The following is a 15880-nucleotide window of genomic DNA, read 5'->3' as shown; positions in this document are numbered from 1 at the left end:
TTTCTCCTATATTGAAGTAAAAAGTAAGTGCCCCCCTCCCCCGCTAGTGGTCCTGACCATTACAATATGGCGGTCAGCTTCTGCGTTTATCCTTACAACCTTACCACCTCACAAAGCAGAATAATGATCTTGTAGTGTCAATTTGTTTGGCGGTGTTTGCGTTGGGAAATTCTATTGATACTTGTTAGTCTTGTGAAATTTGCTGTATTGCTTTAGATAAATAGGGCCGAATAAAACAAGGTGCCATTTGTTTGATTAACGAATTTGTTCCTTATGCAGTTTAAATATTTATATAATTCCAGTGGATTTTTCTTTTGCATTGTACGTCTTCTTTTAATATGGAATTAACCTGAATTTATTTGCAATCTTTAAGATATCTAAACATTTGTTTAAGATTTTCACGAAGGTCAGTCAATGTTTGGACTCATGTTTAGCTGCAGTCCAAGGCTACCGCTCGTTACTTGGAGTAGCCGATGATTTGTTTGCTAATTGAAAATATGCTTGTTGTCTTGGTTGAAAACATTTTGCTAATATTGAGTGTGTTTGTTTAGTATTAATTCCAAGTGTATTCGTCAATTTCACAAAATTTTCACAGTGAAATGAAAAGAAAGTATAAGAATAAAAAAAAAGATAAGTTTATTCAATAACATCATTTAAAATAAAGTATTTCAGTTATTATTAAGTTATTTCATCAAATGACTAGTAAGTAACTTATATTAACTTAGGTAAGGAAATGACTTTTATGGACTCATGAACACTGGCCTTGATGGGGAAACATGGTTGCTGCTGGCGCATTGTTCTGAATTGAAAATATTCTTCCTAAACTTATATGTTCTGAAATTTATACAATGTGATTCGAATACAATTTAAGAGAAGGATTTAAACAAATCACCAGCTGGCTGGTCATTTATTGAGAGGAGTGATACTATAATAGACACATATTTTATTTTTTTATGTTTAAGTTTTAAAAAAGTCTCTGACTGTAGCAAGGGTCCAAAAGAGCACTGAAATAAATCATTATTTTTCTCTAAATGTTGCAACATATAAAGAAAGTAATCCATATTTTGTTTTCATACCCATTTTTTCATGAATTCTTTAAGTATAAGGGAGGTAAACACTTTAACTGTAATGAAGTTCTTGATGGCAGTTGTTTCCCTTGCCTCACTGTGGATACATTATTACTTAAAAGGGGGACAATATAGTTTGTAGTTTAACACAAGTTTGATAGATGCAGGAAAGAAATATATAAATTTAAATAAATTATGATGATTAATTAATTTGATTTAAATGATAAAAACAAACATGATTTGTTTAGGAAAAAAAATATCAACGATATTTTGGCGCTTTTTCAACTGAGGAATCTGTGGCCACATAGCTATTAATAGTTGGAATCCCATTATTATTAATTAAATATGACTATTATTTTTATCCGTACATAAATCATGTTCTCTTTAATGTTTAATCATAAAAATCTAATGAGTCAATTATAATAATGCATTGATATCGATATGCTTTTTTTTGTGCATCAAACATTATCAGTGTAATACTATATTGTCTCCCTTTAATAGGATTGCTAATTATCAATGCACGAACATGCATGTTAAATGTATCATTTATGATCCATTTCATGACCATATATTAATATTTAAGGTTTGGTTTGAAATTAATCCATTCTTATACCAAATTCTATTCAAAGGAATTGTAAATTAAGATATTATTTCAAATCTATAATATTTAAGAAAATCATTAGAAAGAATTAATTCCATTTGGAGTAGATTGATTTGACATGGATATTGTAAAAAAATCAGGATTCTTTTATATTGGCATGTAATAGATGTCATTCATATAGTACTGGAAAGAGCTACCTTTTACAATAGAAATAAAGCTTCTGAAAGGTTTAAGGTTCGTGTAAATATTCCCTGGCCGAGCATCATTAAATAACAAGCTTTTATTCATTTGCAATAAATGGCAATCATAATATTTCATATGGGATGACTATTGTTCGTTGATACATGAAGTCTTCTATTGTCGAAATCTGCAATCAAATATAAATATAAATTCTATGGTCGTTAACGTAGTTCAAGATTTGGGAAAACGATTGAAACCTCCCTAGGAGTTGAAATTAATGAAAATGACGATGATGATATGATTTTTTGGCAGTTAATCTTGAAATTTCATCCAGATAGTGAAATTTGCACAGAAAAATGGATTTTTCGATCAAACTTTCGGATAAGCTAGTCAATTAAAACGTCATAAGGCTAAAACTTTAGCGTCCGGTGGTCTTTGTGATAGATATTGATGAAACTTGGTGGCAATTTGATTTTGTTATGAATGCAAAATAAGTGCAGATACAAATAGTAATGGTGCTTGAAATGTGGGAAAATGAACGTCAGGAAATCTGTCTGAGAATTACAAAAGATACAGGATTTTGTGTAAATACTTCAAAAGCATAATAAGCAGTTGATTGCAAAGTTTTAAAGTGTAGAATTTTTTAGCTCGGATCTAAACAAATATTTAGAAAGATAAGTAAATATGAGTTAACGATTTATAATACCTTACCACGGGAAAGAAAAACATTTTTCCATTCTTTTGTAACTCGTGAAAACGAATCATAACGCATTCAAGCCTAATTCAAAAGACTTTGTAATTGATATATGAACTGTGGAAAGTGAAAAACAATGGCACTTGATCTAATGGTTTTTGCCTAGTGATCTGGTCTTCATTTGTTGTGAAATTATACTTAATGGATTAAATGTGAAAAACTAAACATATTTAAATGGATGAACTGTGAAGAATGGCTAGACTTAAATATGGATGAAATGAGACAAGTAAACTATACTTAAATGGTTGAAATGTTAAGAATTCACTATACTTTAGTGGATCAAAGTGAAAATTAACTATACTTAATTGGATGAAATGTGAAGATTTAACTTAAATGGTAAATGAAATGTGAAAAATTTACTATTATACTTTAGTAGCTCATATGTGAAAAATTAACTATACTTAAGTGGATGAAATGTGAAAAATAACTATACTTAAGTGGATGGAATGTGAAAAATAACTATACTTAAGTGGATGGAATGTGAAAAATAACTATACTTAAGTGGATGGAATGTGAAAAATAACTATACTTAAGTGGATGGAATGTGTAAAATAACTATACTTAAGTGGATGGAATGTGTAAAATAACTATACTTAAGTGGATGCAATGTGAAAAACTAACTATACTTAAGTGGATGGAATGTGAAAAATTAACTATATTTAAGTGGATCCAAGTTTAAAATTAACTATACTTAAGTGGATCAAAGTGAAAAATTAACTATACTTAAGTATATCAAGTGAAAAATTAGCTGTAGTTAAGTGGATCAAAGTGAAAATTTAACTATACTTAAGTGTTTGAACGTGGAAAAAAAATGTAGCATGCAACAACCATTTTGTAATAATTAACAATTTCAGAATTGGGTGTCATGAATGTTTTCATAGAATGATTGACGAGATATTTGTTTGTGAATCCAAGTAATTTTTCTTAAAATATAGGAGTTTAATAACAAAAGATCTAAGGAATGAGTGATATTGTGATAACATCTAGTTGTTGGCAAATATTGACCAAAAAGTGATATATTTTTATATAAATGTGCATTTATATTAAGATTTTTGCGTAAGTTTTTGTAAGCAAATGGATTTAAGGATCTAAATGAATGAACAAAATTGCCAAAAAAACAGATTTATGGATCTGTAGGATAGGAAATTATCTTGACCTTAGTTTTAATACAAGCAATATATTAACCTGCATGACAAAATGAACTCCGGGTGAGCTTTAGAATGATTACAAAATAAATTTATGGCATTTTGAAGATTGGCCCTTGAAGTTTGAAAGGTTTCAACAGAGTCCCAATGTTGTCTCTGTAAACATTCACCCAGCATTGTGAAAGACCAACATTTTAAATTTCTGTTTGTATGTGATTATTCAAAGAGTGATTAGTCTAATCCCACGGTTTTAAGACTACTTTGTTATGGTTCCAAAAGCGTGCAACGTTAAGTAAACTTCGCCGAATTTGGATGTTCCTATGGACAGCTATGATGTTTATCGATTAAACACCGGTTTTGCAATTGTCAGATTGCACTGAACTTCATATTGTCTTCTGTTTGAGTCCTAAATGAATCATTTATTTATCTTAATCTCGAAGATAAACATCTTTCAAGTTTGTACGGCAGGCAAAGATAATCAACCATTTTAAGACCACATGAAGAAATAGTAATTAACATTTTTACCAATACTCTCTAGTTTACCAATCGCAGATTATTTGTAAGCTGCTTGAGATAATTATTTAACATTGACCTTAATCATTGAAAAGAAATAATCGGAATGAACAAATATTGGTAATAAGACGTTTATTGATGACAAATAAACATGTTCAAGACTGAACAAACTAGGACAGCGGCATTTGCTACTCGGGTAGATAAACCACTCGAACAGAGCACATTAAAGAGAGGTAAACGCAAACCCCAATACCTGGACGTTGCTTTAGCACAAGGAAGCAGTTACGATCAGTTTTCCAATACAAAAGCAGCGAAGAATTCCAAAGGAGATCAACATGGACTTAAAAATGTGACGAAGGAAAATAATGTGCCAAAACAGACAAAAGTTAATGCTTTCACTGGTAAACAAGCTACAGGGGGATCTATAACTGCAAGGACTTCAAGTTTAAATGATGTGAGAGTGTCAAAGGATACTTCAAAAACTGTAAATACTGACAGGTCAGATAATACTGCACATACATTCAAGGAGAGAGCTAAGTTTGAGAGTCAGAAGAATCAGAAATTGTACGAGAGGCTGGACCGTATGTTAGCTGGTGGATATGGCATAAAATACCCAGATCCAGAAGATATACCTCCACCAGATACTGCACCACCAGTGAAAAATAAGCGCAAAGAGCGAGTGACTGTCATTACCAAAGAGGCTTTGTTTCCCTCAATTTCTAAAGAGGCGAGACAGAAGTACACAACTGGAGATCTACCACACACCGGTGTTGTTAGAGCAAGGCCTGGGATCAGTGAAGAAAATGTGACATTAGAAACAAGAGAGCTTAAAGCTAAAGCCAGGTTAGATAAGCTTGATAGAATTGACTCATTTTCATTTGGAGATTTTACGAGAAAGACTAAGAATAGACAACCATTAGCAGGACCTGTACAGTCCAATGCTAGACCTATTTTGAAGCAGTCTCCAAATCCAGATGAGCAGATAACGCAGACTGCTAGTATAAGTGTTGGTATACCTATAAATTCTGGTGAAACCACAAGCAGGCGTCATATTGTAGCAGACGTCCCTGTGTATCTGCCACATTTTGCAGGCGGGAACCAACCAGTACAGACTGTAGTCAATGTAGACCCTACAAAGCCGGTTCCCATTGATAGAGTATATGAAAGTACCATCCCTGGTGCTAAATCTCAGCTCAAGCCAGGGCAAAAACTTTATCATGCACCTGAAGCTTTTGTTGGCCCAGTGCCAGGATTGGATACAGTTGTTTCTGAAGTGCAAGGCGGTGATCCAGTTTTGAACACATACAGATCATACGGTAACCCTATAAGTGAACGTCTTCTAAGAGAACAAGCTGAGAGGGGAAGAGAAATACTTGATAGAGGAAACTTGAAGTACTTTGATGAAGATCCTAATGAAAGCGAAGAGAGTGGAAAGAAAAGTGTTCCAGCTACATTACATTCTGACCCTGGTCCGCATGATCGAGTATTTAGCCAACTAGATAGAAGTGTTGATACAAACCGAACAAGTCCTGAAGGATATAGAGCACAACTAGAAAGACAACATAGGTTGGAGAAAGAGGCAAAGATTATAAAAAAGGCAGAAGTAAAGCAAGCTTTTAAGGAAGAGCCTGAACATGGACTAAGTACCAGAAGAGGGAAGTATGACAATCAGTATCAAGTTGATTTCTATGCCCAGAAAACAAGGTCAGAAATAAGACTTAAAAATAAAGACCTAGAAAGAGAGGATTCTTGGATAAAGGAGCAGCTTGAAAAACCATTAAGGTCTCCAGCAAATATGGATTCGTATAGAGGTCAAGGTTATGGTGGAAATAGTTACAGAGGAGGTCCTTATGGAGCTGATACGGATAGAGGGCAAGGCACGTACAGAGTTGAGGAACATGACCAAAAAAGAGACAATAGGTCATACAAACTTCCTGATGCAATTAAAGAGAGAGAAAGGTATGGGGAAAGAGATCAGAACAGATACAGTGACAGAGGTGAAAGAACATATAGGGAAGAAGATAAACATAGACAAGAAATCAGGGAGAGAGAAAGGAGACCACCTGATAGAGATGTGTTGCCCTATGATTCAAGATACGAAAGAGAGAGAAGAGATATGAGGAGAGAAGAAGGAAGGGAAAAGAGAGACTATGTAAGAGACGACATAGATAGGAAAGAGCATGAAAGAAGAGATGAAAAAAGAGAACTTGATAGACGGGATGAAAGGAGAAGTGAACCTTATAGAGGAAGGGAGGAAAGGAAAAGTTATGAACCTGACAGAGAAACGGAGAGATATAATGACAGAGATAGAAACACCTTTGGTAAAGATGATAGAAGAGTTATTGATAGTGAAAGGCGAGACACAAGTGTTGGACAAGGTAGGCCAAATGGAGTAAGGGATGAGAGGGATAGGAGAGACTACAGAGATGATGCTAGATACGATAGAAGCCAAAGACAGGAAACAAATAGAGAAAGAGACAGGTATGAAACTCAAAGAAGTGATGACACTAGGCAAAGGCCTTCACCAGGAGAAGACAGGTCAAGGCCTTCACAAGGAGAAGACAGGTCAAGAAATGGGAACAGAAATAGTGATGGAAAGGTGCAGTATGTTCTTAGGAGTAAAAGTAGTGAAATGAGAAAATCTAGGTCTTCACAAAAAAGTGGGCCATTGCCAGAAAGTGTACCACCATCTTCTACTGAGTTAGTAAGAGAGAAGAGTACTAGGTCTTCCAAATATTCATTTGATAGCAATAAACTTTCACCAGGTGTACAGGCTTCCAGACCAAGTGGAAATAGTCCAAAAGCATTGCCTACTTATGAAACTGCAGCACCAGCAGCAGATAAAAAATCTGATGACATGAATAAATACTTTGATGATCCAGACAGGCCAGTTAGTCCTACCTACTATTCAGACAGTTCAAAGAAAGGGTTTACAAAACCAAAAGATTTTAGAAATGGTGAACTCATGACTCCTGTGCAAGAAATGTCCGTAAAAATGTCAGAGGATGATGATAAAGAAAGCAACGCCACAAAGAAAGATAAAAGTGTTAAAGAATCAATAGATCCATATGAAAGAAGTGATAAACCAAAGCTTTTGTTAGTCAATGAAAATAAACATGACATAAAGGAGGATAGGCGATCACCATGGAGAAAGGATGAAGAAACACCAAGAGATGGAAAAAGTCCTTCTTTGAAAGAAGACCCACCAAGTAGGTTAATGAGAATTGATTCTGACAGAGATTTGCATAGACAGTTATCTAAGGGTCCTGACTCTGTTGAAGTTATAAAAGAAAGAATAAGAGAGAAAACATTGGAAAAAATGAAAGAGAAAGAAATGAAAATAGAATTGAAACCGGAAAGGGAAAGAACTATTGATAGTCAAGGACCGACTGATAATAAAGACAAGATTGAGGTTGAGGATGAAGATTTGGATGACTTGGATTTAGACAATATTGAAACTGAAATGGATGGTAATGAGTTATACGTATGTTATCTAGTCACTGATAATGGTGAAAAGATAGGTCCACTGAAATTAGACATAAATGATGTAAAAGTTGGACTGCCAAATGCTGAGAAGTTGGATAAACTAATGAAAGAAGAGGAAGCAAAATCTAAAGAAGAGGAATCACAGTCGAAGGAAGTAAATGATGAAGGTAATAATGATTATGTCCGAACTAATTGTTTACTATAACTTGTGAACTTTTAAGGATATTAAAGAGAATGTGAGACACTTCTTATAGAGGTACATGTGGGCTACTTTTTGTGCACAATGTCATCAAAGTATAGGAACATTGTATATACGTTTAGAATGACATGTACGGTATGATGAAAAAAGTGATTTATGCAAATATCAAAATACAACTTTTAAATCCAACTGCAACTTAAACATGTACTCATAACTACACATAAGGTACACATAACATCCACATACAAATACACATACAACTACACTTTCAAGTACACATACCCAACATGTTTAGCAACCTAAATATTGACATCAAAATTGGTTCATATAGTCCCTATGACAATACACACATGAATAAAATAAGAATTCACTTTTTTTCTAAACACAATTGAATATTAACATATACATGTAAGCATCCACCCTTGTTGAAGAGTGATTTGGACTTTACTCTCATGTCAGTAGTAAAACTTATGCATAATGAATATGTTTTAATTCAGAAAGTCCTATGAACTGTAATAATGACGCGAGGTTTAAAATCAGTACATAGAGAAAAATGCAAATTTGGGTTTCAGTTTGATGTAGAGCTCGTCATAGATAATCTTATAATCCGTTTTAATGATCTGCCTATGAACTGGGTGTAATACCCTTTGAAATATTTGACAACCAGATGCATGTTATCTGCATTAGATATTCTTCAGTTTAAATTGGAAGATATGGCTGATTTGGATGCAAGAATGACTGCCAAAATGAATGATATCACCATAAGCATACATAATTTGTTCTTATTCACAACAATTTAGTGATTATAATGGCAAAAACTTCTAACAGATGCAGCTATGGAGATAATGTAAAACTGGTTTGAATTATGAATGGGGCTTATAAGCTGCACTCTAACAGATTGACAGTTTTGACTTTTCTTTTAATTTTTAATTTCTTTTCTAAGAATCAGCTGATTATGGCATCAATGCCTTCAATTGATCATACTAGATAACTCACAATAGAATAGACCTCAGTAGTTTGGAAAACTGCTGAAAACTCCTCATTCTTAAAGCATAAGTTACGTCTTTAGCTATATAATATATGAATTATCAAATGTAAATATAAAAAACTGTGATCTGATCTTTTATCACAAGTCTTATATCACTGGTTTCCAGACATTTATGCAAAAATTGGCTCATTCCAAGACAAAATATAAAAAAAAGTTGTCATAACAGTCAATGTGTGAGAGTGCAGCTTTCATTTATATTAAACAGACTTTTTACAATTTAATCTTTTGCTATGCTCATTGGTATTAACTATTTCTTTAGCAATTAGCAAATTAGCAATGAAATTTAAAGGTCTGAAAGGTCAGGACTTTGGTCGAATTTGCCAGACCAATTCATCTATAGATCTACATCGAGTTTTTTAATGTTTATAATGCTTTTCAAAAAATGTACAATCAATGTTACCCTCTTTGCAGGACTATATTTAAAGAATGCTTTGAGTTGAGTATGGCAAACTTCCCTTCCTTTGAAACACAAATTCAGCCCCATAATTGTGTTTGTATTGACTTACTACAGGTAACAAAAGGCAATGGAATTGACGTTATTGATTCGAAATACGTTTGTTAAGATTTTCATACACTGGAAACCATTCTTGTTTATCGTACATAGACGTCCAAGCGGGTGGTTATATGGATAGGATCGTACATATTGGGCAAGGAAAATTTTCATTTGGATTATCGTCCTCGCTTTCCGGTGTCTGAAAACACTTTCAAAAAAGGTTTTTATTTGACAAGAAATTGGCTTCTGAGAGCGAATTCATAAAAAACAGGTGAACTAAGGCCAAATCTGAATATCCCACATGCTTTTATTCAAACAAAAAAAGAAACAACACAGGCCCAATCTTTTCAAAAATCTTATTGAGAATTTAATAATTATTATTCTCTGTTCTTTAACTGCTGGTCATTACAGTACCTTGAAGAATTACCTTTTGATATTTCAAAGTATGCACTCATTTCACATCTGATAGATTTAGTTCAGAGTAAATCAGGCGCGATAATAGCTTGATGAAAATCGAAAAAGGTCTCTGCTGGTATAAATGAATTCATTCATTAACTGGGTTTTAATTAAATATATGACTGCTGAATGTGTAGTCATGTAGGCAAAGTATATAGACTTTAACAACATCTCTCATTTTCAGGTATTCTTCATAATTATATAGCTGTTATTTGGATTTATAGTCATTAAACTTTAAAGTTATTATAGTTATTACAGTTATTACCTAAATTTTTATGAGAATGGAAAAAGGGAAGCGATTGAGAGATTATCCTTTGAAAAAGATTAAATATGCCTAAGTTAAATCAAAGATAAGATAACTTCAGTCACTATTTGTAAATCTTCATTATACAGTTATCTCCCTTAATAATATCTAAAAATAAAATAATAATAATAATAATAAAAAAGCCACATTTTATGGAGCCCTTGACACAATACCATGTTGCCTCCCATTACTTATATAAAATGGAATGAAGGTTGTGTTTTTGAGAGATATTTGATTTGATTTATTAACTCAATTTTTCCACCCCCTGATACAGACAATGCAAGAAGTACTTGCTGAAATAATGATACCAAGATATCAATATTTTATTAATATACATATATGTTCAAATGATATTTCGACCAAATTTTACGCCCTTGTTTCAGGTATGCGGAACAGGCAGACGGGGTCACATGGTCTCAACGAATTTTCTAGTCGCAGTCACAGTATGCTGATGCTCACGATTGACTCAGAAATGCAGGATCCTGACGACGAAAACCTCTACATCACCAAACGGGGAAAACTGACTTTTGTGGACCTTGCAGGTTAAAATATTTGCTTGTTCCAGTGTAAGATAATAATATATTTGTGTATAGAGAGAGCACCAAAAGCTATATTTCACGAGTGGGGTAGAAATTACACGAAGGTTTGATTTTTTTTAAAAACTGTAAATCAATCATGCTGCGATATTAAAAACAATGAAGTATTAAACTTATAATTGCTTTCAGTTGATTAGATAAGAATTATAGCCAATCTTTATTTTGAAAAAGGACCTTAAAATATAATACCATCAAAGGTAGTTTGAAATGCATTTAAGGAAACAAAAATATTTATATACCATTTTACTTTCAGGGAGTGAAAAGGTGAAAGACTCTAACTCCACATCAGACACGCTAGTGGAATCCAACAGTATCAACAAAAGTCTTCTAGTGCTAGGTATGGACAAGAGTTCAAGCCCAAACATAACCTACGTTCATTAAGTCTGAATTCAGACACCCATGTACAGCAAGGTCCATAACTCTGGCTTTAATATTAGTTGAGTTATGCCCCTTGTTTTACTGGATAAAACAACGACAAGAGTTGGCATTCACTTGGTGGCATTGAAGAATCATTATTGACGATTCTTTTATCTGAGAGAATGAAAATGATTTTCGAATGCATTTCAATATTTACATATTCACATGGTTGGGTCTGAGACTGAAGACATTGAAAGCAAATACTAAGGTCATGCCAAAGATCGATCTTCTTTTCGTTTGAACTTTTCATGCTGCCTTATAGTCATCCAAATATCCTAAATTTTAAATGTGGATGATTCTGTAAAAAAGTATTGATATGCTATATTGTTGACGTTTATCACAATACTTTGAAAGACTTTGACATAGTGACATAGTTACTAAAGACAGAAAATTGGAATAGAATTTAAATATGTAAATTTCTGTCTCCAGGAAATTGTATATCATCGCTGGGTGACCACAAGCGACGACTGGGCCATATTCCGTACAGAGACAGCAAACTAACGAAACTCCTCGCGGACAGTCTAGGCGGGAACGGAGTCACTCTCATGGTAAAGCTCATATTTGTTAAGCATTTTAGACGTATTTCGTGGATATAATTTACTTACATTCGTAAGCACCATCAAGGCCATACCCCATATCTCGACAGCAGATTGACAAATTTCCTCGCAGATTTCTAGAAGTTATGGCATCAATCTCAATGTCATGGCAATTTGGGAAAATATGTCATTTTGGTATTTTTGCTATATTGTTTATCCAAGAGATTCAGCTGTGATATTGTCATTGTTTTTGTGTGTAGTTGTTGTAGAAAAACGTTTCACAGATAAAAAAAAGGTACAGTTAAGACACGATGAACCTGGATATGAGTTCTATCACATGCCAAAACATTTATTGATTAATACCCCTCGGTCATTACAAAGTACGTTTATGAAACAAAATCACATTAGGTTGCAAAAGTGAATATTACCAGTGTGCAACCATTAAAATGTTATATGAGTGTGCAACCATTAAAATGTTATATGAGTGTGCAACCATTAAAATGTTATATGAGTGTGCAACCATTAAAATGTTATATGAATAAGATGTCATGGCCATTTATGTTGAAATGGAGCATCCTGCAGCCATTATAATGTTAAATTCATGAAAATTCATGGCCATTAATGTTGAATTGGAGCAGCATGCAACTATTATAGTGTTAAATTGATGAAAATTCATGGCCATTTATGTTGAAATGGAGCAGCATGCAACTATTATAATGTTAAATTGATGAAAATTCATGGCCATTTATGTTGAAATGGAGCAGCATGCAACTATTATAATGTTAAATTGATGAAAATTCATGGCCATTTATGTTGAAATGGAGCAGCATGCAACTATTATAATGTTAAATTGATGAAAATTCATGGCCATTTATGTTGAAATGGAGCAGCATGCAACTATTATAATGTTAAATTGATGAAAATTCATGGCCATTAATGTTGAATTGGAGCAGAATGCAACTATTATAATGTTAAATTGATGAAAATTCATGGCCATTAATGTTGAATTGGAGCAGCATGCAACTATTATAATGTTAAATTGATGAAAATTCATGGCCATTTATGTTGAATTGGAGCAGCATGCAACTATTATAATGTTCATGGCCATTTATGTTGAAATGGATTAAGTCATTTGAAAAAACATAGCCAGCATGAATTTAAATTGCATTTCTCTACTTCTTTCTAATGCAAATAAGATTAATTTTTGAGTATGGGTTTAATATTATGTATCCATATAGTGCAATTTCATAAGATATTTTCTTTGACATTTGTCTTCAGAATGAGATTGGATTAAACTTTTAAATATCAATAGTTTCTAATGAAGAAGTAAAGTACACTATTGAACAAAGTTGAACGAAAGAAGTTAAATATTAAAGAGTTTAAAAAGGTTATAGGTAATCTTAAAGTGAGTAGTTCATTATTCAGCTTAGCTACACCTTTATATCAAATTAAAAAATGAATGATTAAACTGAGATTTGGGAAAGTCTTTTACTTTAACATCCAATTCCATGAAAAAAATTGTAAAGAATATTTTGATTTGAAAATAAAGATCAATCAATATGGAAGAAGTTTAAAAATGAATTTTGCTTTCGAAAGCAGCCTTAACAGTGTGGGTCAACTATCACACAAGAATAGCTGAGAAAATAACAAAATCAGTTCATTATGTTTAATACGGTTTTGAATGAGGACTAGTTTTAAACCTTCTGGCAAGAAACATGCTGCTAAAATGTTATTTACAATTCTTTAAAGTATTCATAACTGGTCGTGACTGAAGAAATGCATTATTGCTTTGGATGGCTGTAAAAATTACTAGAATAACAAATAGGCTTGGGATTTCTATTAATATTGTTCTTTGAAAATAACAGTCTTATTTATAATTAATAAATCCATGCTGCACAGTAATGCTGCTCTTTAAAATGATTGTTTTATCTATAATTCATACTTATTTGCACTTAGGAACATACTAGCTGAGCATACTAGCATGAGGATATAGTTTATGACATGACGTGTCGTGACGTGACAAAAAGAACAGAAACTGATAACCCTTGATGTGTGGCAAATCCATCCAGAGCCCACAGTAAATATAATATGAGCCCAGACTTTTAAGTCAAGTTTGATCCCTATGAGCCTGCAATGTCATATACGCGACCATCGGGTTTAAAATGGGCTTACGCCCGGTTGATTTGGTACATAGAAAGGCAACTGAGCATCATTTAATTGTCTATCGAGACAAAGGTTGCTTCATTAAGGAAATGATGGTTTTGTAATGAGTCTATAATGTTGTGATTAAAATCATGGAATAGACATTATTTGCTGAAGGTATTTTAATGGTATTTATTTAGTTTGAAGAATTTGATAAAAGTAGAAATTATTGCAGTGATCGAACATCTGGTCATGGTATTTTGAATGGATGCCTGTTTGAAAGCTGGTTGCCGAGAAAATTACATGGGAATCGTGTATTTTAATGCACTCACGCCTAAATTGTATCACTCCCCATTTTATAATTAATTTTTGAAAAATGGATAGCAATTTTGACTTGTTTGAAATGTTAATTTAATAAGAAGCAGTATCATGTAAGCTGTGAAAAAACTATCTGATTAAAATGTCCACGCTGACAATTGACGGGCTGAAATTTAAAACAGTAAAAATTAAACTATGAAACATTGAAAACATCAAGCTATATTTCATTCAATTATCTTTTAGAATCCTCAGGTATTATATAGCATACGCGGTAAAATAATTTTTGATTTTTTTTTCTTTATTTTATTTCCAGATCTGTTGTATCACGCCTTCTTCCCATCATGCATCGGAAACGATGAACACGTTGCGGTATGCAAGCAGGGCAAAGAAAATACGAACAAAGCCAGTCGTGAAAATGGTAACCAGATTTGCTGCGACTTTTAACTGGTCTTAAGATTTCTTTTTTCAATTAAGACAGGGGATACATTTTTGAATTGCATAGTATGATGTTTTTGTTTTTTATTAATATGTTGTCTGAATTAAATAATTGAACAAAAATTGCTATTTCAGGAAATGAATGAATGAAATGCAGAAATACAAACACTTAAAAAATATTATGTGTAATTTTTTGCAATCAAAATTAAACTGAAAAAGGGCTTAACAAAATCTCAGCAGTTTTATCTTTGTAATGCCTAAGGCCTATTATCTTAATTTGTCCTAAAATTTACGTTATCTTTGAATATCCCAGTAGCAAAAGAAAATTGAAACATTAAATTCAAATGTTTTGATAATATTGAGAAAATTATCACAACGTAATTTATTTCTTGTGAGAAATTTTTCATTCAAAGCTTCTATTCACTATGTTTACAAATTTTAAGACTTTGTTTGCAAAACATAGATCAGGTTATGTCTTTAAATTCTATCACTTTTCGTTATGTTTTTCATTAATAAAAGCTGTTTGAATCCCTTTTATATATTATGTCAAACATTAAGATAATATTGTTATCATTGATTTTGAATTTTAGCTTCTATTTAGGTATAAAAAGATAAAAGTACAAATATAACCCTTGTTTGTAAATGTATGTCAGTTTCTAGCATTCGTAAGATAAGCGTTTACAGTCTGTGTTATTTTAGATAGAAAATGTTTTATGAGGTTTTAAGCTTTTATTTGAAATTTGAAAAGACCGTTCAAAGGCCTTAACTTCCATTTAAAGTGGAGGTTTAAAAGTCTGGATTTCAGGTTAATCGATATACCCCACATGTCAATTTTTGTTCTTATTAATGTTTGAATTGTTTGGGTACCTGGTTAAATGATAACTCACTTTTACAGTCTTTTCAATAGACTCAATAATTATATTAAATTATATATTTATTTAAGCGTAATTTAACATCATGGTTACAAGTTATGACTGAATAACGCCATTATTTATAATGAAGACTGAAAAACGTCGTTATTTATGATGATATATGAAGGTTTTTTTTGAACATTATCAGAATACCATTTTTCTTTTACCAAAACGATGTTGTTTAATCGTTTTTCATTGATAAAGGATAAGACAGTCAAAAAGCTCAAATTATATATACCATATTTGTTGTAATAGCTACACCTTGTGCATGCAATTTTT

General features: G+C 32.5%; 1 protein-coding gene across 13 annotated transcripts in view; it reads left to right on the top strand.

The window, feature by feature from the left end:
• Positions 1–15880, top strand: part of LOC128231373 (kinesin-like protein klp-20) — a 78823-nt gene that overhangs the window by 42641 nt on the left and 20302 nt on the right. For 7 of the 13 annotated variants that reach the window (XR_008260361.1, XM_052944117.1, XM_052944115.1 and 4 more), the window contains exons 1-5: positions 2099–7913; positions 10630–10788; positions 11096–11179; positions 11689–11807; positions 14569–14673. Coding sequence is in view for 12 of the 13 variants with exons in the window: in XM_052944117.1 (XP_052800077.1) it covers positions 4412–7913; positions 10630–10788; positions 11096–11179; positions 11689–11807; positions 14569–14673 (3969 nt within the window). In the remaining variant the exon portion in view is untranslated. Of the gene's footprint in view, positions 1–2098; positions 7914–10629; positions 10789–11095; positions 11180–11688; positions 11808–14568; positions 14674–15880 lie in introns of those variants that run through there. The other 6 variants (XM_052944123.1, XM_052944119.1, XM_052944121.1 and 3 more) reach the window with 1 other exon arrangement.

This window comes from Mya arenaria, chromosome 4 (assembly GCF_026914265.1).
Source record: "Mya arenaria isolate MELC-2E11 chromosome 4, ASM2691426v1".
Classification (NCBI taxonomy): Eukaryota; Metazoa; Mollusca; class Bivalvia; order Myida; family Myidae; genus Mya; species Mya arenaria.
Note: the sequence above shows the minus strand (reverse complement) of the source record. Positions and strands in the feature narration are given on the sequence as shown.